General features: G+C 43.2%; 1 protein-coding gene across 1 annotated transcript in view; it reads right to left on the bottom strand.

Annotated features, from left to right (window-relative positions):
* Nucleotides 1-4,818: 4,818 nt before the first annotated feature.
* LOC148037041 (isopentenyl-diphosphate Delta-isomerase I-like) overlaps nucleotides 4,819-23,292 on the bottom strand; it is a 54,970-nt gene continuing 36,496 nt past the window's right edge. Inside the window, exons 3-6 of the mRNA XM_087675980.1 lie at nucleotides 6,227-6,318; nucleotides 5,925-6,027; nucleotides 5,699-5,836; nucleotides 4,819-5,556 (exon numbers count right to left, since the gene is read on the bottom strand). Of these exons, the coding sequence (XP_087532106.1) occupies nucleotides 5,306-5,556; nucleotides 5,699-5,836; nucleotides 5,925-6,027; nucleotides 6,227-6,318 (584 nt within the window). The 3' untranslated portion in view covers nucleotides 4,819-5,305. The remainder of the gene's footprint in view (nucleotides 5,557-5,698; nucleotides 5,837-5,924; nucleotides 6,028-6,226; nucleotides 6,319-23,292) is intronic.

Raw genomic sequence — 23,292 nt, 5'->3', positions numbered from 1 at the left:
TTGGAATAGCATCTATGTGGTAGTGGATTGGCTCAGCAATGCAGCCCACTTTATCCCCACCAAGATGCAAATATAAAACATCTCAATTAGCCATTTATGGAGCATGCCTTTAAGTTGCATGGACTTCCACATGTCATTGTGCATGATTAGGATACTAAATTTATGAGCCACTTTTGGTAGATAGTTTTCAACTCCATGGGGACAAAATTAGCTCCATCTATAGCATATTCTCCCTAGATTGCTGGCTAGACTGAGAGGGTCAACAAGTGGCTTGACACCTACTTTTGAGACATTTTAGTCATGATGTATAACATATGTGGGATTCATGGCTCCATTTGGCTAAGTTTACATATAATGACTCCACTAATGATAGCATTGGAGTGTACCACTTTGAGGCCATATACGGTTACAAAGTGCCCCTTTCTACAATCATATTTAGCGAGAATTTGAACCCTCATGGAAGAGAAGAATTGGATTGCATAAAAGCTCTACTTCAATAATGTAAGATGAATCTCAAGAAGGCCCAAGAATACATGAAGCTATATATTGATGAGAAAAGTCGCTCTCTTGAGTTTCAAAAATATGATTTGATATTTCGAAAAGTAACCAAGTCACAATACTCCACACTAAAGGATGGCTCTAGCAACACGTTGACACACCCACTATATCATGGGCCATACAAGATAGTCAGAAGAGTGGGTGATTTGGCTTATCGACTCCAACTCCCTCCCTCCACTAATATTCATGATGTTTTTCACTTGAGTTAACTAAAACCTTTTGTTGGGTCCCCTGAGGACTATGTGGAGGAGCTATCATCCATAGATGGAGAGGGCATTATTCAATACATTCTTGAGGCAATCATTGAACAAAGAGAAAAGCTTAGAACTCTGTCAATCCAAGAAAATTTGATTAAATGGCAAGGTTTATCCTTGAAAGATTCCTCTTTTAGACCAGTAACTATTTTGAAAGAGTTATTCTATCTCAAAGATGCAACCTTGGCTGAAGACTAGCTAATTTTGGCCCAATTTAAACTAGAGATAGTTTATAGACAACATTGTTTTGAAATTTTTATACCATTTATTAATCACGGCCAAGTGTAGCTTATATGGGCTGAAAATACACTTCAAGATCTCTATTTTGACACACATCTCATTCAAAGCTTCACATTGAAAGTTATGGCCAATTTCCTACAACATGCCTATTCTAGATAGTATATTGTTCAATATTTGTAAGACCCTAGCTGTCAAGAATTGGTGGCCAAACTCATATATTGCTAACTCTAATATGATGTACATATCATATACATATTTATATGTCCCAATTTCACGTGGATTTGAGCTTTTCGCATATATATTATCCTTTGTAATGCTAAATAGAGTACTACACTCTACAGCCCCACTGTTGAGCCACACCAATAAGTTCTCTTTTTGTTTTTAAAGGCAAAAAGAGTAGGGGTCATGATGAAATATAAAGAGTGGGATAGAGGAGATAAACATAAGGTAAGTACATGAAAAATATCCGATCACATCGACGGGGTATATAAAGTGTTAAGAGACTCAATTAGGACATCAGTTTATGAATAATCAAGTCTCTTCACCTTCCTTTCCAACTTTCATGGCTTCCTCTCCTTTCTCTCTCTTCCTGTCTTTCTCTCTCTTTCTCTAGTCTCTCTCTCTCTCTTTCTCTCTCCTCTATACAGTCTTCTCTTTTTCTTTCTTTCTCTCTAGTCCTCTTAATTACAACTTAATGCTAGAATGACTTTTAGATTTTCATCTATTTTCAAAGGAAACTTTTATGGTTGCTACGCAGATTGAAATTGAAGACCTTGATAACTTTCTTCAAAGCGCCAAGGGCTCCATGCCACTAAAGCTTGCGAAAAGTCAAGCAACCCACTTTATTGGAAGTTTAAATAATTAAACTATTGCAATTTTATCATAGCTAATTGTCAAGCTCTCCAAGTTTACCAATGATAGGTTTAAAAGCTATTTCCAAAGTCATTAGATCTCACATTTTTAACAAAGGAGTAGATTATGTAAGTTTGGTGGAGAACAAACAAGGTATAAGAGTTTTTTGCTCCATGTCTGGTTATAGTGGATCTAGAGCTAGATCTTTGAAGTTCTCAGCTCATATTTATTCTCCCATGTTGACGATTGAAAAGATTTGAAGCTCATCCTAGGTTTTAAAAAACAAGAGCTTTTAAAATGTAGAGGCCTTATTCAGTGGAATGAAACCAAAGATTCATCCACAACAAATTCAAACTAAAAGATATCAAAGAGTTGTTGAGATATCAAGCTCAACATGAGCCAACACTCACACACTTAGATGACCATTTTTGCATTTATATCACTGACCTGGTTGGTACCTACATTGACATATCATTCCAGTGATACTTTACAATTGGACATTAGTTCACCTACCTGAGTCACAGGATATCTATCTAGTTATCTTTCTAGAAAGTGTGCTCACACTATGGACCACTCGCATATTATGTATTTGCACTCTCTTTTATTCTTGGTAGACTTATATAGTAAAGAAGAAGAAAAATGAGAAAAAGAAAGACTAGGGTTTCAGCTTACTATCTTGTGTGCATTCTCTCTCTCTCTCTCTCTCTCTCTCTCTCTCTCTCTCTCTCTCTCTCTCTCTCTCTCTCCATGGTATCAAAGCGGTGTTCAAGCAAGGAGCTATGAGCTGTAAGCACAAAAGTCTACAAAGAAACTCTACTATGGAGTACAACTGTGGAGATCTCTCTCATACAATCTTCAATTGGCGAGCCATCTTCAACTTAGTTAGCCACTTGGAAAATCCCACGATAAGAATAAAGGGAAGCACATATACACATACGTGCACGCGCACACACACAGCATGTTTCTAAATGATACAAAAAGTTATTAAGATTAGTGGGAATAACTTTATTTAGAATCTTCAAATGACTTAATTCAGTTTTCAATGTAAGTCATCCTTTGGAAAATTTCTTTTGAATTATTAAATATTAATGGCAAGTATCTTGAAAATTTTCTTATTAATCACATCATATACATAAAACATGGAATAATGATGTCAAAAATGTAACTTTGCCTTAGATCTAGATTTAGATTTAGATTTTTTGCATATTGCTCTCTTATTCATCTATTCACTAGTCTTGTGATTAGTGAAATTTAAAGCTTTGAAAATGTGTTGTGTTTTTCACAATGATGTGTGCAAAAGGAAAAGTTTTATCAAGCTATAAGCGCCATGCACAAACAACTAAATAGCAATATCAACAAAAATTTTGTATTAAAACACACAAGAATTTATCATAAATCAACTATAAAGCTTCTTTAGTGGCTAGTGACCACAGATTTTCACTTCCATAAATCACTACCACATAACTACACTAAACCCTATATTATCTTAATAGACACATATTATGAACTATTGGAGTTTGTTCTAGGACCATTACTTAGCATATGATGGGCAATGCTATTTATAAAAAAACCATGGTTTTATGCTTTCTCTATAAAGGTAAAATGAAGTATCTACAGTATCATGCATGCAACAAGCACCCAAGACAAGCAACTTGATGCTACTAATGATTTTCCTTGTGCACAATGTTTCGTAACATGCACCAACCTATGCATATGTCCATTCTCTTCAACTAACATTTCAAAAACTTCTTCCATATTTGTCACATTCAAGGTGTGCTTCGACTAACATTTCACAAATTTCTTCCAAATGGGCCACACATTCAAGGTGTGCAATGGGATGTTCGTTGGCAAGCACTACCAAAAAGCACTAATCATGCTACAAGCAACAATCACAATGATGAATAATAAAAACCAAAAAGTACTACAAAACAAGGTGCTTCATTAGCAATGATCCCAATAATAATCGAAAAAATGAAAAGGAAGATCCAAGACCAAATTCATTATGAGAGCTTACATAGGAAAATTTACTTATTAATTAGAGCACAAATTGAATCTAGGCTCTCCACAAAAATTTCTTATGAGAATATAGTCTTCAAACATTTTAGTAAAACCCAAAAGCCAACAATGCCTATTGTCTCACACAAACATCGAAGCTATTTCCAACATATTAAAGCCATGTAACAATCTAACCATGCATTCACCATGCCAATGCATTGAATCGATTGAAAAGAACGCGTTCTTAAAAAACAACATAACAATGTCCAAAGGCTTTCTCGCCAAACTAACTATCATTAAACCCAATGTACAATAATATTTTTCTCCCTGTAGGAATATAGGCCACTCGCAAGGTTGCTCTATGGCAATCAAAATATATTTAGCATGGTACACTACCCCTAGCAATTGCACACTAATGTGCCCATGGCACTTTGTACTACACAATGAAGCCAATGCCAAAATGGAAACACAACACTACAACTCAGTCACTCATCAAAAACTACCTAGTTCCCAGCATTCCTACATTTTGGACCTTTTCATCCAGCAAATAATTATCTAGATGATCATAGGATGAAGTGCATCACCATAGAGTCTCTATGAAATCAATTTCAAGCTGTGCTCCCAATGCCTGTATTGATTGTGAGACTTGTGTGTATTCTCGTGGAACCTCCATAACCAGTTTGGCATCTGTGGCATTCTGTTCTCTATGCCATTGAACCAGTACTTAGCGATATTGGATTTATTATTCAAAGCATTCAACCTAATTTTATGTAAGCCTGTCAGGCTTGGCCACTGTAGAAGCTTGCACTGCTTGCTCTGATTGCTTACATGACAGTGTAAGCATTATAATGATGTTCAACTGTGTATTGTGTGAGTCAAGAGGCCGCCAAGCAAATTACTGGACATTGGGGACACTTAGTATACGCATGGTTATTTCACCATAGGTCTGAGCTCCTTATCTCTGCTGTTCATCTCAACACATTTCTGACATGTCATTTCTAAGCATCAGGGATACTTTTCATCTCTCATCTGTATGTGTTGCACATGAGTACACACATGTCCATTCGGGCACATGCTGCTGGCACTTGTGAGAGAGATCATTGGCATTATTATATTTGACATTTTGTCCTGGGCTAACAGTATTATAAACCAAAGCAACAATATATCCATTTGCACGTATTTACATTGTGGGGAAACTGTGTGGCAAATCACAGTGAGCCTGTAATTTCATTCATCAAACTTTATGGGAGCGCAAAGAGTCTCAGATATTTATCAGTACAAGGGTTCTTGTGAAACCTTGCTTTCCCACTGTTCAAATTGAGTAAGAAAGCATATCCAGCCACATCAGGTCAATAAGATTTTCATAATGCTTGTGAATGCATAAAATGGATTTCTTTGGTCATCCTTCAAGATAACTTGTGGATATTCAAATTGACAGCATCAGTAAGTGTGTTGTTGTCAAGTTTGTTCCACCAGTCAAAAAGATAGTTGTCCACCACAAGCCTAAACCATGGTGAGAGTTTGACTCCATCAAGGCCAGTATCAGCTTTCTTGACGAGTTCTTTAAGCTGCATTCTGTTCACATACATTACGTCTGCCACTTCATCTGGATTTGGCTTTAGTTTCACATCCCCAACAAGAAAGAGTAAATAGTCCACTGCACATGAAGCTTTGCCAAGTTAGTTTTTCCTAATGAAGACTCCTTAAAAAGATATCATAAGGCCAATCACCATTGCAACAAAAAACATCAAGTATTATCATAGTACAAACAAAACAGAAAATTTTCAGTCAACAGTTACATTCATGTTCTCCCCATTTTCCATCTGATGGAGCCTTGTATAATATGCGACCAAGAGAAGTGAACTGATCCACAGGTGCATCTTCCGCTAAAATGCCAAGTTCATCATAGAGCTTCCTTTGAGCAGCATTCTTAACGCCTGGAAAGGAAAACTAAGTGATTTAAACAGTTGCCCTCATGGAATGATCAAACAAATCTTGTCTATGGCTAGAGCCATCAGGTCATACCCAAAAAGTTTTCTTGAATCAGTTCAGAATCTCTGTACAGAGGATGACTACAGCATGTATTTGTCCATACCAATGGAAAAGTAACTTTTGTCGCTGAGCGTTTCTGTTCCCCATTTCAGAATACACTTTCAGTGACTGCACCAGACAAGCATTCTAGGTGCATGCATTGTATGCACACATGTGTGTGTACATGGGCACGTGCACACACACGTGTGCACATGCACGTGCGCACGCGCACAGAGAGAGAGAGAGACAGAGAGAGAGAGAGAGAGAGAGAGAGAGAGAGAGAGAGAGAGAGAGACCTGAAGTAGCAACTCATGCTTTGTGTTGAACAAGAAAACACTAAAAGCTCTGTGAAGGGCTTTTCCTGCATTGATGTTCTCCATCAGGTGGCCTGCATACAGTCACAGCTGTGTGCATTATAATTAAAGAATGTGTGACCTCTAGTACTCAAAGTCCAAAAATCTTATGTTCAGGCTTTTGTACAAATCACAAGAATTTGTAACCTCTTAAAGAGCCCAAATAAATTGGCTTGAGGCTCAATGTACACAATTTTATTATGCAATTGTTACCACAAATACCCAACAAGGAGAAATATCACTGTTGTACCTTACTGGCCTTGGATTTAAGAGTTGCTGCCTGGAATCAAACATACCACTTTTCCATGACGGTTAAGTATATAAGAGAACTCTGAAATGGAAGACCTCTGACCACCTAGGAGGGGATTATCAAATGTTGTGATTCGTGAAAGAGCTGTATAAACCATGAATTATCTGTGGAGACCATCATTGAAGGAATGGTTTCAAAGTGAATTGCAAGAAAACCATCATCTCTAGCATATTGGGCCTTAATATTTGCTTATGTATCGTATTCCACGCAAGAACATCAAATTTTCTTTATAGGTTTTCTAAGCCAAGGGAGGTGTGTTGTATATGGTCTTGATTCAATTAGCATCGAGTTTCTGGATTTTACACATACTGACAAGTATCTCAATTTGACAAGATCTGTTCTGCATGTAAAAGATATGAATTGTCCATCTCTCCATAGTTGAAAAGAGTGAAAGTTGAGTCAAGAACTCTCGCCAATCAAACATGAGAGTCAAGATGAAACTTGCTGCACCCACAACTGTGTGGTGCCCTTAACATAGAGAGGGTATGGTATAATGGTTAGAAGTGCAACACATAGCAGAATAATGAAAAAGAGAGTGCTCAAATTGTAAATGCAGAAAACCAACATACATGGATAGGAATACGCTATGTGAGTCAATCATAAGTATACACAATGATAGTCAAAACTTCAACAATATGCCAATCTATAGTACAGGTTGGGGTCATCTCTGACCACCAGAAGCCATTTTAAAGAAAGAAACCATCAATTACTGACACCAAGCTCAAGATGCTTGCTTCTAAGCCATAGTACCAAACCCAGGGTGCTCTTTTCAAGCCATGAGAACCTCCCACAAGCAATAAACACAATCCAGCGGTACTAGGACAGTGAATCTTGGTGGCTGCTCAACATACATATCCCCTTAAATAAACACATTCAAGAATGATGGCTTCACATCCATCTGATAAATGGGCCAATTATGATGTCCAGTCAGCCCTTCACTTCATCAGATAGACCCATCCACAAGATGGATGCTCTTCTCTCACCTTAAGACTTTGTGCAGAGTTGCTGCAATGCTTCTGACTTACACCTCATTGAGACATGCGGGTTAGGAAATGACATCCAAACATATTTCATGATCTTGCTTAGGGGAAGAAAGAGAGAAATCCAACTTCTCCTGCATGACACACTACTGTGAGAGTGCTGCAATGCTTCTGACTTACACGTCATTGAGACATGCGGGTTGGGAAATGACATCCAAATATATTTCACGAACTTGCTTAGGGGAAGAAAGAGAGAAATCCAACTTCTCCTGCATGACACACTACTATGAGAGTGCACAATGAAAGAGAATCGTGAACATGGAGAGAAAAGGAGAGAAGAAGAGAAAGCAAGAAGAGAAGAATGATCTGCACTGAACAAAGAAGAAAGCTGAACACCATGAGGACTGATCAGTCCCTGCACACAGCCCAAGGCATCAGTGAAGGTACCGGATCAGGTTGAATAATGATGACAGCACTTGTGAGGGTGATGGAGACAGAGTATGCAGCCAGTAGTCCTCACCAGAGATGGAGAAGAATGCAGCAATCTGACTGTGTGCATACCTACCAAAAAGAAGAATGACCACTCAAATAGGAGGGGCAGCGATATATAGCTAAAAATCCCCAAAACTGGCTGACTGCTGAAATAGGAGACCATAAATGCTGGCTAACCTGCAATAAATTCTGCATAAAATGCAATTGCTAATAAAAAATGCAGATCATCCTCATCTTGTGGTGTGAACGCAGCCAAAGACTATTGGAAAAGAAATGCACTAAGCTGGAAAATAACTAGCTAGTGTGAACACACCCAAACCAACTGAAAAAGAAACGCATCCTCATGAATGAGTTGCCTCCTCCATCAAAACACGACAGACATGTCAAAGCTCCTAATGTCCCCGTCTGCCTTAGACTAAGGCTCACATGCAAGAGATGACACTACATGATAAACATGAGTGCTAACACCCCCTCTCAAATCCTGGATGTGGCTGAAGGCTGAAGATGATGCAGATCCGAGGGTGACAGGAGGGGTGCCAAGGCTGATAAAGTTCATTGAGGTAGCCTACCGATGAAGAGCTCACGATCCTAGGAATCCCCCTCTAAAACACTAGGAACCAAGTAATCCACAACCGCATCACCAATATTGTCCCCCTCTAAAGGTGATGGGCGTATACGAGGGGACCATTGAAGGACAGGGTGGGGGATGGAAAGGATGTTAGCAGTATGTGTGTCTTGTGAGGTCATCTCCTACCTGTGAGTCTCAATCTGAGTCAGACGAGGATACTAGGAGCCTCGACATTGTCTTTGTCTATAATTTTATGTGTTTTACACTTTAGATGGAGGGCACATTACTGCATTTCTTTTTGGGCACTTTTGGCCATTTTTAAGGTTTTGACCCTATTTTGGGTTTTGCCACTTTTTGCCTATATATATAGACAATCTATCCTCCCACTCTCATTATCCATCATTGATCCTTTGTGATCAGCCAACCCTCCTCATTCTCTCATCCCCCCTACTACCATCTAGTGCCCACATTGATGCATAGAGCTACATGTTGGGCCTAACTGTTGCAACCTTGTACCTTCAGCCATTGCAATCACATTGTTCCTTCTCTCACCTACATTATTTCTTTGTCTCCTCTCTATGTTCACTTTTCTTTTTCTATTGCGCACATGGTATTAGACCTATGCATGGGAGCTAGAGATCTTGAAGAGAAGCATGTTGTCCACAATGAAACTTGTTGGGCACCTTCCACACATGCTGTAGACCTTGCATTTGGAGTCAAACAAGGCAGGGCAGCCTGTTTCCAGCCTTTTACTGTCTGCATTTGATAGGAATTTGCTGTGTTCTGCTCCTGGGCAGTCTCTACCAGGTTGGGCAACACCATTACTGCACTCGGGCAGCACCATAGAGGCCTACATTTTCTGCCTACATTTTCTGCAAGCAGTCCCCCCTCAGCATTTGTGTTTTATAGCAATACACCCTCCGTCTAGGCGGCACCTATTCTCTGTTGGGCGGCCTGTTTACAAGTAGAAAATCTTCTTTCTTTGCTGCGTTTACATATTGGCTGTTCTTTTCTGACTAGGGCGACTTCTTTTCGGTGCTAGGCAGCCTCTTTGTCAGGCCTAACGTAGGGCAGATCTGCGTTTACTACACGCATTGTACTTTCAAGCACTCCTAGTATGATACCAGCACTTGGATAGGCTGCGTTTACATGTTGAGGACCACTATTTATCTGTGTTTATTGCTCCCTCCTTTTGCTCCGCATTGAGTTGTTTCTCTCACCTCGGATGCTCCCCATCTACAATGCTGTCCATCAGTGCTTTCTAATCAGCAAGCCGATGGACCCCCTACATGTGGAGGATATCCTAGTTGCAACATCTTCTTTGTTTTCTTGCAAGTATTTCTTGAAGGACATCTATGGCTAACACGTATGCTACGGGGATTGTGCGGTTCGTCTAGGACGATTCGGACCGACCAGCATCCTATCTCTCTTTCCCGTAATATTCTTGCGAGGCTTCTAGTCCTTGACTCTTATTGATGGCATCTCCTGAGCAAGTGCCCATCCTACCCTCTCTACCCGCATTCAACAAGCTCAATGGGACAAACTACCTTCTATGGTCGTGCCACATGGAGCGTCTCCTTGCCTACTGTGACCTTTGGGAATTTGTTACTATCCATATACCCCGACTAAATTCGGTAACTTCTTGGGATTGCTTGAATGCTAGAGCTCACTCTTTTTCCTTTTTGAGTTATACAGATTTTGTGCTCGTGCATGTTTGACATATCCGCACCACTGCAAAGGTTTGGCAAAGATTGGCATCTCTCCACTGCATCCAAACCTTTGGACATCAATTTCTCTTGATTGAAGCTACGATAGTTTTCTATCGTCGGAGATTCCCCTACGATGAGGGATCACATCCATAGGATAAAGAGATTCTAGACAAGCTTACATCCCTTGGTACGGACATTTCTTCGCAGGACCTAGTTGTGACACCTCTCTCAGATCTTCCGTCACCGATGTATAATGTGTTCTGCACTATTCTTCTCATCTCATAGCACGGAGTCACCCACTTGGGAGGAGCTAAACCCCTTGGTGCTTCAGCAAGATGTGTGTCACAGTGAGATAGATTCTTGCGGGTCCCATACACATGGCCATGCTCATGCGGCCTTATCTCCAAGTACAAGATAAGCCAAGCATAAGATAGAGAAGAGGAAGAAGTTGGAGTCATCTTCCGACTCTAATACAAATTTTGTGGGAAAGCATAGAGGATATACCACGTGTCCTCATTGTGGGAAGACTTCACACCCCAAGGAGAAGTGCTAGAGGAAATACTCTCACCTTTGTCTAGGAGCAAAGGGTGGAACTGCACCAGAGCCTTTGTCTACCTCTACTTTATCACCCGCTATTACCACCAAGTTTGTGTTTCTACATATTTATCAAGTGGAGGAGCCTTCTTCGACTGTCTCATATTGTGCAAAACCTTGGCTCATTAACAATGGTGCGTCGAGTCATATGACTCCGCGATATGATTTATTTCAAGATCTCCGTTCTTCAAAGGATACCATCACTATTGGTGACCTCTCTTCGGTGCCTATTAGTGGTATTGGCACCTTGCCTCTATTTTCTAACCATCCATCGAGCTCTATTTCTTAGGTCCTACATGTTCCGAACTTGGGCTTTCCTTTTCTCTCAATTTATGGCATTTCTAGACTCAAGACCCACATTGTCTTTGTGACAAGTTGGTAGAAGACGAGGCTATCTATACTCCATTCCCCTTTCGCCGCTCCTATTCTCGATTGTGCATCATTTATCCCACAAGTTCTTTCCCATCCCCCACCCTCTCCTTAAGTGGTTAACTCATACCTCCCATCATTTTCAGAGAGGGACAATATTGATGATGCAGCTGTGGATTTCCTAGCCCTTTGTGTTTCAGAGGAAACTTCCCAAGATCGTAAGAAGCTTCAACAGGAATTTCAATCTACTTTGGGTCTTTCCTTTCTATGGCAACCTCTTTTCTTCGTCATCAAACCGCCATCCCCTATATCTTGGCCCTTGGTCCCTGTTATTTCTATGCAACTTATGGCGTCTTCGATAGTTCCTCTACTATTATCTCAAAGTTGGGTCAAAAGTTTGATTCACCCATTCCCGATCGGAATTTTTAGGAGTGATCTGTTTGAGAACTCTTCGTTTCTATTGCCCTTTGGTAGCCTTTTATTTATTCAATTTTTTATCTAGAGAGGGGTCTTGCTCTTTGGCTAGCTTTCTTCATCAACGGACTTCATCAGCATTGGCAATCTTCCTGCCAACCTCGATCTGCATCTCCTTTGGCCTTCCGTCACATCGAGGATGAAACCGACCTTTCTTCTCAAAGAGAGTGGTAACACATGATCAAGCACTAAATTACAACAATTAATAAATGAGCATAAATTGAAATGCACACATTATATTATCAATCTTGGACAATAGACACCCGGTTGGCCCCAAAACTAGTGCAACTTTCAGTATTTCTTTAACTTTAATTACTAATGGATTGAGTACAAGTTGAGATTCCACAATCTCCTTTGTTGATCCAAAAGCCCCTTGCTGTCAACAATCATCAAGCAATTTGGGCCAATGGCCCCTTGATTTTCACCCAAGGCTTGCACAAATGCAACCGTCAACTAGCAATGTTGCCCCCAATTCACAATGGATGGCCTGGCATCTAAAATCCTTGTCAATTCCATGAATTTCAGGTGTTGATTTCAATCTACAATGCCTTCTCCCATTGGCACGAGTCCTAAGGTGGCTGTTAAACCTTGATTTCTGCAAAAATTTAGGGCTTACAATAGAGATCCCTATGCTATCCACCAAATTTGGTTGAGATCTACTAAAAAATGACTAAGAAATACTGAGATATTCTAAGGAGTTGGAGGTGAGAGAAAGTCAAGATAAGAGAGAAATTTGATTTTCTTCATGAGAAAAACCTAAAATCTGCTTATTGCCTACTCTAGCCTGCATTTAATGCAATCACCTACTGCCAAGCACCTCCAAAATGTTGTCACCTGATCAACAATGCTATTGCTATCCCCTAGAAGGTGTCTTTCTACTATCTCTTGTCTATTGAGGCCCCCAAATGGCCGTCTTCTGCAACAAATTGTTGTTCTTTGATCAGAAAAGTGACCAGCAGCTCCCTCTCTCTCTCTCTCTCTCTCTCTCTCCCCCCCATGCTATAAACTGACTGAATGGCTAAGACCCAGCCCCAAAAACGTTTTCTCAATTTGCATGGACATTTTTGACAAGTGGCTGCCTTCTAAACCCATTTTTCAGCATTATCCAACCATTTAATAAATATTCAAAATTAAATAATCTTGAAAATTAATTTCAATCCTTCCGACCTTGCCCAACATTAAATGTGCCCATCCAAATCTAAGATGGAGTCTTGTGTGGTCATCTCATACTTGTTAGCGTCAGTTTGAGTCAGATGAGGACATTAGGAGCTCTAACATTGTTTGTCAGTCATTTTATGTGTTTTAAACACTTTAGATAAAGGGCACATTAGTGCATTTCTTTTTAGGCACTTTTAGCTATTTTTAGGATTTTGACCCTAATTAGGATTTTACCACTTTTTGCCTATATATAGGCGGCTTGCCCTCCCACTCTCATCATCCATCATTTATTCTTCGTGATCAACCATCCTTCCTCATTCTCTCATCCCCCTGTTACCATCTAGCACTCTCACTAACGCTTAGAGCTGTGTTGGGGCTAACTATTGCAACCATGTATCTTTAGCCATTGCAGTCACATTGTTCCTTCTCTCATCTGCATTATTTATTTATCTCCTCCTCTCCATATCCACTTTTCTCTTTTCGTTGCGCATATATGGTACACAAGCAGGAATGGGTGTAGCAATAGACAATTGACTCGAAGGACCCTGCATAAGAGAAGGGGAATGGAGCCGACAAAGCCTCCTCTCCTGCTAACCTATCGCTAAAACAACTCCTAAAGAAGAATCCTTAATAAACACAGCCTCCTCAATGAAAACAACCCAAGTACCAAGTCTAGTAAGACTGTAACCAGATAGGAGTGGAAAGCCCAAGGCTGAAACATGTAGGACTTCGAATCAGAACTCAAGGAATGGTTTGGTAATAACAACAAAATGCCAACACCACTAATAGGCACTGAACAAATGTCACCAACAATAACAAGACCCTCAAACAAACGAAGATGTTGTAGCATATCTTCTCATGGAGTCATATGACTGAAAGCACCACTATCAATAAGCCAAGGTCTCTCGGAAGAAAAAAGCATCCATTGAAGAAGGCTCCTTCGACACATGTATATAAAAGAACATAAACTTATGGGTGACAGTGTTAGAGATCACAGCCAGGCAGGTGCAGTCGGACAGGTACAGCAGTGTGCAGTCGGACTGCACAGTCGGACTGCCACGTGGCAGTCCGACCTGTGCAGGCAGTCGGCTGCAGCCGACAGGCAGTTTTCTGGCGCCTCATTTTTCCCCAGATTTCTAGCTATAAATAGCCGACATCTCCAGCAGTCTCCTACACTTCTTTGCTCGCAGATTACAGACCGGTGACATGCGCAGATTCCGTCTCTGTTCGCAGATTTCAGACAGGAGACAGTGCAGACTATAGCGGACTTCGAGGTGAACAGCAGGTTGCATCGTCGAGGTGGAGACACGCAGTCCAGCGCACTGCGCCCATGTATATATCTGCATATCTTTGTATTCAGCACACTTTATACAGCAGATTTTCATCTTCCACTGTCTCTTTCTCTCTCCTCTCTCTCTACGTTCTCTCTCTCTCAGTCCTACGCTTCCGCACCGCTGCACTCTGACATGGTATCAGAGCAGTGTTAGAGGGCTGACTGAGTGCAGAATCAACCTGAAGAGGATTTTCTATCGCGACACAAATTTGCGTTTTCAGCGTTTGAGGGCTGCGCCTCGGAACAAGGCTGAGGCAAGCGTGGGCGCACAGGAAGGGAGTCCAGGTGGTGGATTTGCTGCTGTTTACTGCTGTTTGACGTGGAGGAAGTTTGAGTTTTCAGCCTACAAGTGCAGGTTTTGCTTTTTCATCGCTTCCGGCGGGTGAAGAAGATTCAGGACGCGGAAGAGCCTTAGCAGGCTGAGTTTTCACAGTCAGAGGGGGCTGCTTTTGCGTTTGTGAAGGCATTACAGGTGAAGATGTCTACAGAGATTGACTTGGAGTTCCAATCGATTATGGACCGGAAGGTGCTTGTCTTACCGGCTCTTCCCGCAGATCAGAAGCTCGACGGCGACAACTACCGCATTTGGCGCGTTATGATGTTGGCCATCCTTGAGTCCTATGATTTGGAGTAGCTGGTACAGGAGGAGATCGACCGGCCCTCGGTAAGAGATGAGTCCAAACTCTCTTCCGATGCTTGTGCGGAGTTGGCCAAGGCTCAGTCTCATTGGGACAAACTGAATGCCAGGATTCGTTCCTTTCTTTTTCTATCATGTACTACAGCCGTGATCGCTCATATCGAGCACTTGACGGTGGCTCGGGAGAAGCTTGATCAGATGTACAATCGGATGACCCTTGTGAAGCGGGTTTCTTTGGAGGTACAAATGCGGATCTTGTCCGTAAACAAGTCTTCTTCGCTGCGGGAGCACATCAACAAGCTAAGGCAGCTTCAAATGCAGGTTCAGAATGCGGGGAAGCCGATTTCCTCCGAAGACATGGCGATCACACTATTGTCCCAGTTGCCGCCACGATTCGGTACATTCTACTCTGCCCTCATTGCTTCGGGGCAGGAGTCTACTCTTCAGTGGGAAGAGTTGGTTCCTATGGGTCTCGGACCAAGAGGAACAGCTAAAGGGACAGAATGCTTCCAAGAGGAACAGCTAAAGGGACAGAATGCTTCCAAGTCGGAGGCGCTGACAGGTCAAGCCTCTCAGAAGAAGGGGAAAGACCAAAAGAATAAGAAGGGAGATAACAAGTCAAAGAAGGACAAGTACAAGGACAAGGACAAAGAATCCACATGTCATATTTGTGGAAAGACTGGCCATTGGAAGAAGGATTGCCCTGACAAAGACAAGAAGGACACAAAGGATTCTGGAGCGGTGGCTGCACCCTCATCAACTGCATTTCTTCATCTAGCTATCATTGAGGACTCTTCACCGAATGCTTCTGATGCTGCGATAACGGCTCCCCAGGCTTGAGAGTGGATAGTTGATAGTGGTGCCTCCCGGCACATGACTCCTTCATCAGATGGTGTTGCCCAATTGCGACCCTCGCGTGGGCAAATTCTCATTGGAGATAGCTCTTCAGTATCTAATGCAGGTCGGGGTAAGATGCAGCTTATTCCAGATGGACAAGGTGGTATCCATACCTCAGAGGTTTTGCATGTACCAAACTTACGGTACCATCTCCTGTCAGTTCATAAGATTTGCTCCCTTGGCCTTTTGGTGGAGTTTGACAGTACTACGGTGCAAGTCCTTGATCGTGGATCGAGGAAGGTTCTATGATCCGGATATGAGGAGAACGGCATTTATAAGTTGAAGTCTTCCACCGCCCTCTCTACTCTTCTTCTTACCTCTCAGTCACAGTCAGAGTTATGGCATGCTCGGTTTGGTCACCTCAACTATGATTATCTTCGGAGGGCGTCACATGGACAGCTTGTTCGAGGGTTGCCGGATATAGTGGTGAGCCAGCAGCCATGTGTCTCCTGCATTCGGGGGAAGCAGCATAGGGATGCCATTCCCCACACAGCTTCGCGGCGGTCTACTACACCGATGGAGCTTGTATCTACGGATCTATGCGGCCCTATGAGGACTGAGTCCTTGCGTGGGAGCTCGTACTTCATGCTGATCGTAGATGACTACAGCAGGATGACATGGGCCTATTTTTTGGCATTAAAGTCAGAAGCTTTCTCACACTTCAAGGATTGGCTTCTCTTTGAGGAGAACCGATCGGGCCGGATGTTGAAGACCTTGCGATCCGACAAGGGCGGTGCATTTGTTTCTAATGAGTTTGCTCAGTTTTGTGCAGATAAAGGTATTCACCAGGAGTTTGCCAATACCAACACTCCTCAAGAAAATGGCATTCTTGAACGGAAAAACCGCAGTGTGATCGAGATGGCGCGCACCATGATAGAGCACCGACAAACCCCTCAGGTTCTGTGGGCCGAGGCTGTGGCTACTGCAGTCCACATCCTTAATCGATCCCCCACTTCGGCCGTTGAAGGGATGACCCCTTTTGAGGCTTACTTTGGAACCAAGCCCGATGTTTCTTACTTTAGGGTCTTTGGGTGTGATGCCTATGTTCACATTCCCAAGGCTCACCGTGATAAATTTGAAGCAGCTTCCCGAAGACAGGTATTTGTTGGCTACAGCTCCCAGTCCCAAGACTATCGCTTGTATGATCCCATCAAGCAGGATGTGTACACTAGTCGAGATATGCGGTTTGTGGAGGTTCCAGCTATATCAACGGGTGAGGAGCATCCCGTTCTTGGAAATCCAGGGGAGAGTTGGGCTCCTGCTACTGTTCCACTGGAGCCTGTGCCTTTTGATTATGATTCTGTTTCTGACACAGAGTCTACTGTTCCACCGGTCGCCCCTAAGGAGTTACCACCGGTGGATATTCCAGAGTCTTCTGCTGATGGAGAGAGTCGAGGGGAGGTTCGGCCTCCTCTTCAATGGGCCCGTGACACACTCCGAGATTCAGGGATCGAGGGGGTTCCTAAGGAGTGGGGACCGCAAGATGGTCCGCGGCAGTCACGGCGGCACCAGGCACATTCTACGGAGCTTGTTTGCTCTAACTATTGTTTGATGACCCATGTTATGCAGGATCGAGAGCCCACCTCCGTGAAGGAGGCTTTACAGTCCACACCATGGAAGAAAGCTATGGAAGCCGAGTTGAAGGCTATTGAGAGGAATGGCACTTGGTCACTCATGCCCCGCCCCCCGAATAAGAAGGTGATTGGCGTCAAGTGGGTCTTCAAGACCAAATACCTTAGCACTGGTTCTTTGGATAAGCACAAGGCTCGCCTTGTTGCTAAAGGTTTTGCACAGCGCCCAGGGATTGATTGTCATGATACTTTTGCCCCCACAGCTCGTATGGCAACCATTAGAGCTGTTCTTGCCTTGGCTGGCCATAGGAGATGGCCTGTTTACCAGTTGGATGTGAAGTCGGCCTTCCTTAATGGTGATTTGAAGGAGGAGATCTATGTTGAGCAGCCTCCTGGCATTGGATCTTCAGATGGGAAAGTCTACACGTTGAAGAAGGCCTTGTATGGCCTCAAGCAGGCTCCGCGTGCATGGAACGAGAAGATTGATTCGTTCCTCCAGTCTCAGTTGGGATATTGGCGTTCCAAGGCCGATCCGCAGCTTTATGTTCACACTTCCGAGGATGGTTGTGTGCTTTTTGTATTATATGTTGATGATTTGATTGTCACAGGTGATGATGCACAGCAGGTTCAAGAGACGAAGTCAGCTTTACATCGGACATTCGAGATGACGGACTTGGGTCTACTCCATTTCTTTTTGGGCCATGAGATTTATCAGTCTCAGAGGGGGATCTTCATCTCTCAACAGAGATATGTACAGGAGCTCTTGGTGTCTTTTGAGATGGAGGATTGTCGGACCCTTTCTACTCCTATGGATCCGAACTGGAAGGCCACTTCCCATTCAGCTTCTCCTATGGCGGATGCTTCCCGCTATCGTCAGTTGATTGGGTCCTTGATTTGGCTTCTCAACACTCGGGTTGATCTTTGTTTTGCTGTTGGGCTCTTGGCAGGGTTCATGAGTGAACCTAAGACGGTGCATTGGCAGGCTACTCAAAGGATACTTCGGTATTTGAAGGGGATGTCTGATTTAGGGATTCATTATCCCGCAGGGACAGATGGTTCAGATCTTGTACTTGCAGGTTGGAGCGACTCGGATTGGGCCGGTGATGTGGACCATAGGCGGTCTACTACAGGTTACTGTTTTACCTTGGGTGCAGGTGTTATCTCATGGAGTAGCAAGAAGCAGCCCACGGTAGCCCTTTCGTCTACTGAGGCGGAGTATCGGGCTGCGTCTTCCACCATATGTGAGGCTGTGTGGCTTCGGAGATTATTGGAGGAGCTTGGGTGCCCCCAGACTCGTCCTACTTTGCTGCAATGTGACAATGAGAGTTGCATTGCCTTGGCACGGAACCTTGTTTTTCATGCCCGGACGAAGCACATAGTGATCCAATACCACTTCATCAGAGAGAAGCTTCTGGATGAGACCATCACTGTGGAGTACTGCAAGACGGAGGACAATCTTGCGGATTTGTTTACGAAGGCACTTCCCCAAGCTCTACTTCGGAGACATTCCAGATCCCTCAGGATTCTACCCTGCCCAGGCTCTGAGAGGGGGTGTTAGAGATCACAGCCAGGCAGGTGCAGTCGGACAGGTACAGCAGTGTGCAGTCGGACTGCACAGTCGGACTGCCACGTGGCAGTCCGACCTGTGCAGGCAGTCGGCTGCATTTAATGCAGCCGACAGGCAGTTTTCTGGCGCCTCATTTTTCCCCAGATTTCTGGCTATAAATAGTCGACATCTCCAGCAGTCTCCTACACTTCTCTGCTCACAGATTACAGACAGTGACACGCGCAGATTCCGTCTCTATTCGCAGATTTCAGACAGGAGACAGTGCAGACTGTAGCGGACTTCGAGGTGAACAGCAGGTTGCATCGTCGAGGTGGAGACACGCAGTCCAGCGCACTGCGCCCATGTATATATCTGCATATCTTTGTATTCAGCACACTTTATACAACAGATTTTCATCTTCCACTGTCTCTTTCTCTCTCCTCTCTCTCTGCGTTCTCTCTCTCTTAGTCCTACGCTTCCGCACCGCTGCACTCTGACAGACAGTTAGTGTGGAGGCAAAGGAAGGCTTACATAATTTAGATGCATCCTTCACTCCGGAATGAAGATAAGGGTGCTTCTTTCAACATCTCTCCTCAAGATGTGTCCCCTTCCCATAATGTGGGCATCCTAGCGTCATTGAATCTGTATTAAAGCCTAAAGAATTCTCTTGTTTCTCCTTGTTGGGCGTGGCCTTTGTTTTTTTCCTCTTCATCTTCCCACCTAGGCCCTCCAATACCTACAATGAAAACTTTCATGGAGTTGGATCCACTCGCTACCTCTTTGAGATGCTCGTCATTGCTCTAAGACAAGCAGGGTCAGCTCCTCCTGTAGAAGTCTCTCTCGGATCCTCGATGTAAGAAGGCTGGTGTAGAAGACATCATACTGGGGGGATGGTTACTGAGTCAAAAGAACCATGCCCATATCCTCTAAACCTTGAAGATATCATCCTGCCAAGGGAGCAAAGCTCATCCCTCATGTCCTCCAGCCTATTGATGTGATTATTCATGAAAGGAGAGTCATCCATAGCAAGCATCCATAATTTCTTCTCAAAAGTAATCCAGTGGAAAAATGTCTTCTAATGGTACAAAGAAGCAAGCTTTGTTCACAATTCCATTGCTTGCCACAACTTGTGTTGGAAGAGAGGGGCACAGCTGAGAGAGATGGAGGTCGAGCAGGAGTGGGCGTGAGTGTGACGGTTGGAGAGAGTGAGCAGAATGAAAGTACGAGTCGATTAGAGTGAACCAACAATGTGTTGGTACACAAAGAATAAAATGTATTTATACTTAGGGCACGTAAAGGGTGTGTTCACATGTACAATGTGCATGTACTATACACGAAGGTTACCGGCCCTTTATATCCCAACAACCTCCCACTTAAAGGTCCAATATGAACCTCTAGCTAACCAACTCCCACTAGTCGAATGCAATGCTCGTGTTGAGCTTTGCTTAGACTTTTAGTGAGAACATTTGCAAGGTTATCTTGTGTTTTAATCTTGGTCAATGTCATTTGACCATCTTCCAGAATCTATCAGATGAAGTGATATCGCACATCTATATGCTTTATGCGTGTATGATACATGGCATTCTTAGCCAGATACACAACACTCTGGCTATCACATCCCAAAACTGCAATACCCATAGACATGCCAAGATCATCTGCAAGTCTGCTCAACCATATAGCTTCCTTAGAAGCTTCAGTAGCTGATATGTATTCAGCTTCAGTGGTACTCAGTGCAACAATGTTCTGCAACCTGGAACACCAAGAAACAGCCCCACTAGCAACTGTAAAGACGTACCCGTTGGTGGACCTACAAGTGTCCAAGTCACCTGCCATGTCTGCATTACAATAACCCTACAAACTAAGTGCACCCTGCCCATAGCAAATACTTTTTTTTTGTGTACCCTTAAGGTATCGAAGAATACACTTGACAACCTCCCAATGTGCTTTGCCAAGATTTGGCATAAACCTGCTAACAACTCCCACTGCATGAGCAATGTCTGGACGAGTAGCAACCATAACATACATAAGAGAGCCACAAGCTGATGCATAAGGAACTCCCTTCATAGCATTTGCTTCCACGTCATCTTTCGGGCTGTTGGCTTTGCTAAGCTTGAGATAAGGAGGTAAGGGTACCCCAAAAGGCTTAGCTTCAGCCATGTTAAATCTGTCCATTACCTTTCCAATGTACTTTTCTTGAGATAAAAACAGCAATTTCTGCATTCTATCTCTACAAATCCTCATGCCCAAAATATGCTCTGCATTCCCCAAATCTTTCATGGAGAAAGCTCATTTCAGCTGATTTTTGAGAGCATCCAAGCTAGTCTTTCTTTTCCAAGCTAGTAACATATCATCCACATACAAAACAAGTACGATGGGGCTGCCATCTGTATCCTTTTTCATGTACAAGCAATGATCTGTATGGCTGCGTGTAAACTCATGAGATAGCATAAAAGTGTCAATCTTTTTGTACCACTGCCGTGGTGCTTGCTTCAGCCCATACAGGCTGCGTTTTAGTTTACACACCATTTGCTCTTTTCCAGAAACTACAAAGCCTTCGGGCTGTTTCTTGTAGATTTCCTCATCAATGTCACTATGCAAGAAAGCTATTTTTACATCCATTTGATACAGCTCTAAATCCAAAACAGCATTAAGAGCAAAAAGCACACGTAAAGTGTTCATCTTCACAATAGGTGAGAAGACCTCTTGGAAGTCAATCCCTTTCTTTTGTGCATACCCTTTGGCAACTAGCCTTGCCTTGTACTTGGGTTCCCCATCAACTGTCTTTACTTTGTACACCCATTTGTTTGGAAGTGGCTTCCTTCCCTTGGGTAGTGACACAATATCCCAAGTATCATTTGCATATAGAGATTTAATCTTTTCCTGCATAGCTAGCTCCCACTTACTGTTGAACTCACATGACTTGGCCTCTTTGTATGTAAGAGGCTCACCCTCATTTGTAAGCATCACATAATGCAAGTGTAATATATTTTATATATATATATATATATATATATAAAATTCGCCTTCGCGGCAGCGCATCAAGCTGGAGCGGGAGAGGGCGGATAGAGGAGCCAGCAAGCTCCTCGCTGGAGCTTGCTCGGCTCCATCTTCATGCATAGGGACACGTCGAGGGGGGAGGATTCCCTCCCCTCCCCTATAAAATTAGGGATGGGCGGCTGAGACAGGGAGACCGGGAGAGAGTAGAAGGAAGCTTTGGCACTGCTGGTGCTGCTATCGAGGGAGGACGAAGACAAGGAGAAGCCGCCTGGTGTTGCCGAGCTGCCGCTGCCGCCTATCACCTCTAGCCTCTCTCCCCACGGCGCCATCGTCGGCCACCGGCAGATTTTTCCATCCCCATCGCCGCCAGATTGTTCCCCCCTCCTGCCACGTGGGATAAAGGAAGCTTCCTTGAGGAAGCTTCCTAAGGGGGGGCTAATTAAGCCTCCTTTCACCCCCTCATATCCCTTCTACTCCATAAATGCCCCCCTCCCTCCCCCCATGCCTAAATCTATAAGTCCCTTCATGTGTTGAAACCCCTTGTTTTTCTCCCCTCATATTCTTTTTTTCTTAACACAACCCCTAAGCCCTTTCTAACCCCGTGTTCCCTTTTTCTTACACACCCTTTTCTCTCTTCCCCCTACTATAAGCCTTCACCCTTCACCTTTCCCTCTCACTCCGGGTTAAAATCCCAAAAACCTTTACTACTCAAAAAATTCCCTTTCTATACCTTTTACTCCAAGCCCAAAGTTCCCCAAAGGTTCATGTGGTCGCGAAGCCACACTTACCCATAACCTTTTTGCCGTGTATATAACCTATAGGGCCTTCTTAGGCTTTATAAACCTTTCCCTCTCCGAAGAAGCTAAGACTTAAAAAGTCTTATTATCCCTCTCTCGTGGTCAATCTTTTGAACGGCTCCTTGCCTCGAAAGAGAGACGGTGGAAACCCGGAAAGGAGAGTAAAAGCTGCCTTCACATCCGAAGGATTACAACTGCGATGCCGCCTAAGAAAGTCCAAGGAGTAGCTGCGGGAGGGTCATTTCCCAGTATCCATGTGGATATCTCACCCCAATACCAGGTTTTTTCTTCTTGGTTTTATATCGGTTTTAAGTCAATCATGCAAAGATGAATTGTTAGGGATAAGATATATTTTTCCGAGTTATTTACGATGGAGGAGTTTAGTTTAATTGAACAAATGATATTGTATAGAACATAGTTTCCTTCGAATAGCATCATGCATTAAAACGAATTACGAGCAAGATTATCTACTTACTATAATAGTATATTTCGGTTAAATCTTGAAGGTATAAAAACTGCATCTTGCACCATTAACCCCTATTCTTTTTTTGACGAATCATCATAGAAGATGAAATTC

Source organism: Lygodium microphyllum, chromosome 4 (assembly GCF_053477565.2).
Source record: "Lygodium microphyllum isolate KBCC chromosome 4, Lygodium_microphyllum_v1.1.10, whole genome shotgun sequence".
Taxonomy (NCBI): Eukaryota; Viridiplantae; Streptophyta; class Polypodiopsida; order Schizaeales; family Lygodiaceae; genus Lygodium; species Lygodium microphyllum.
This window is presented reverse-complemented; position numbering and strand designations above follow the sequence as displayed.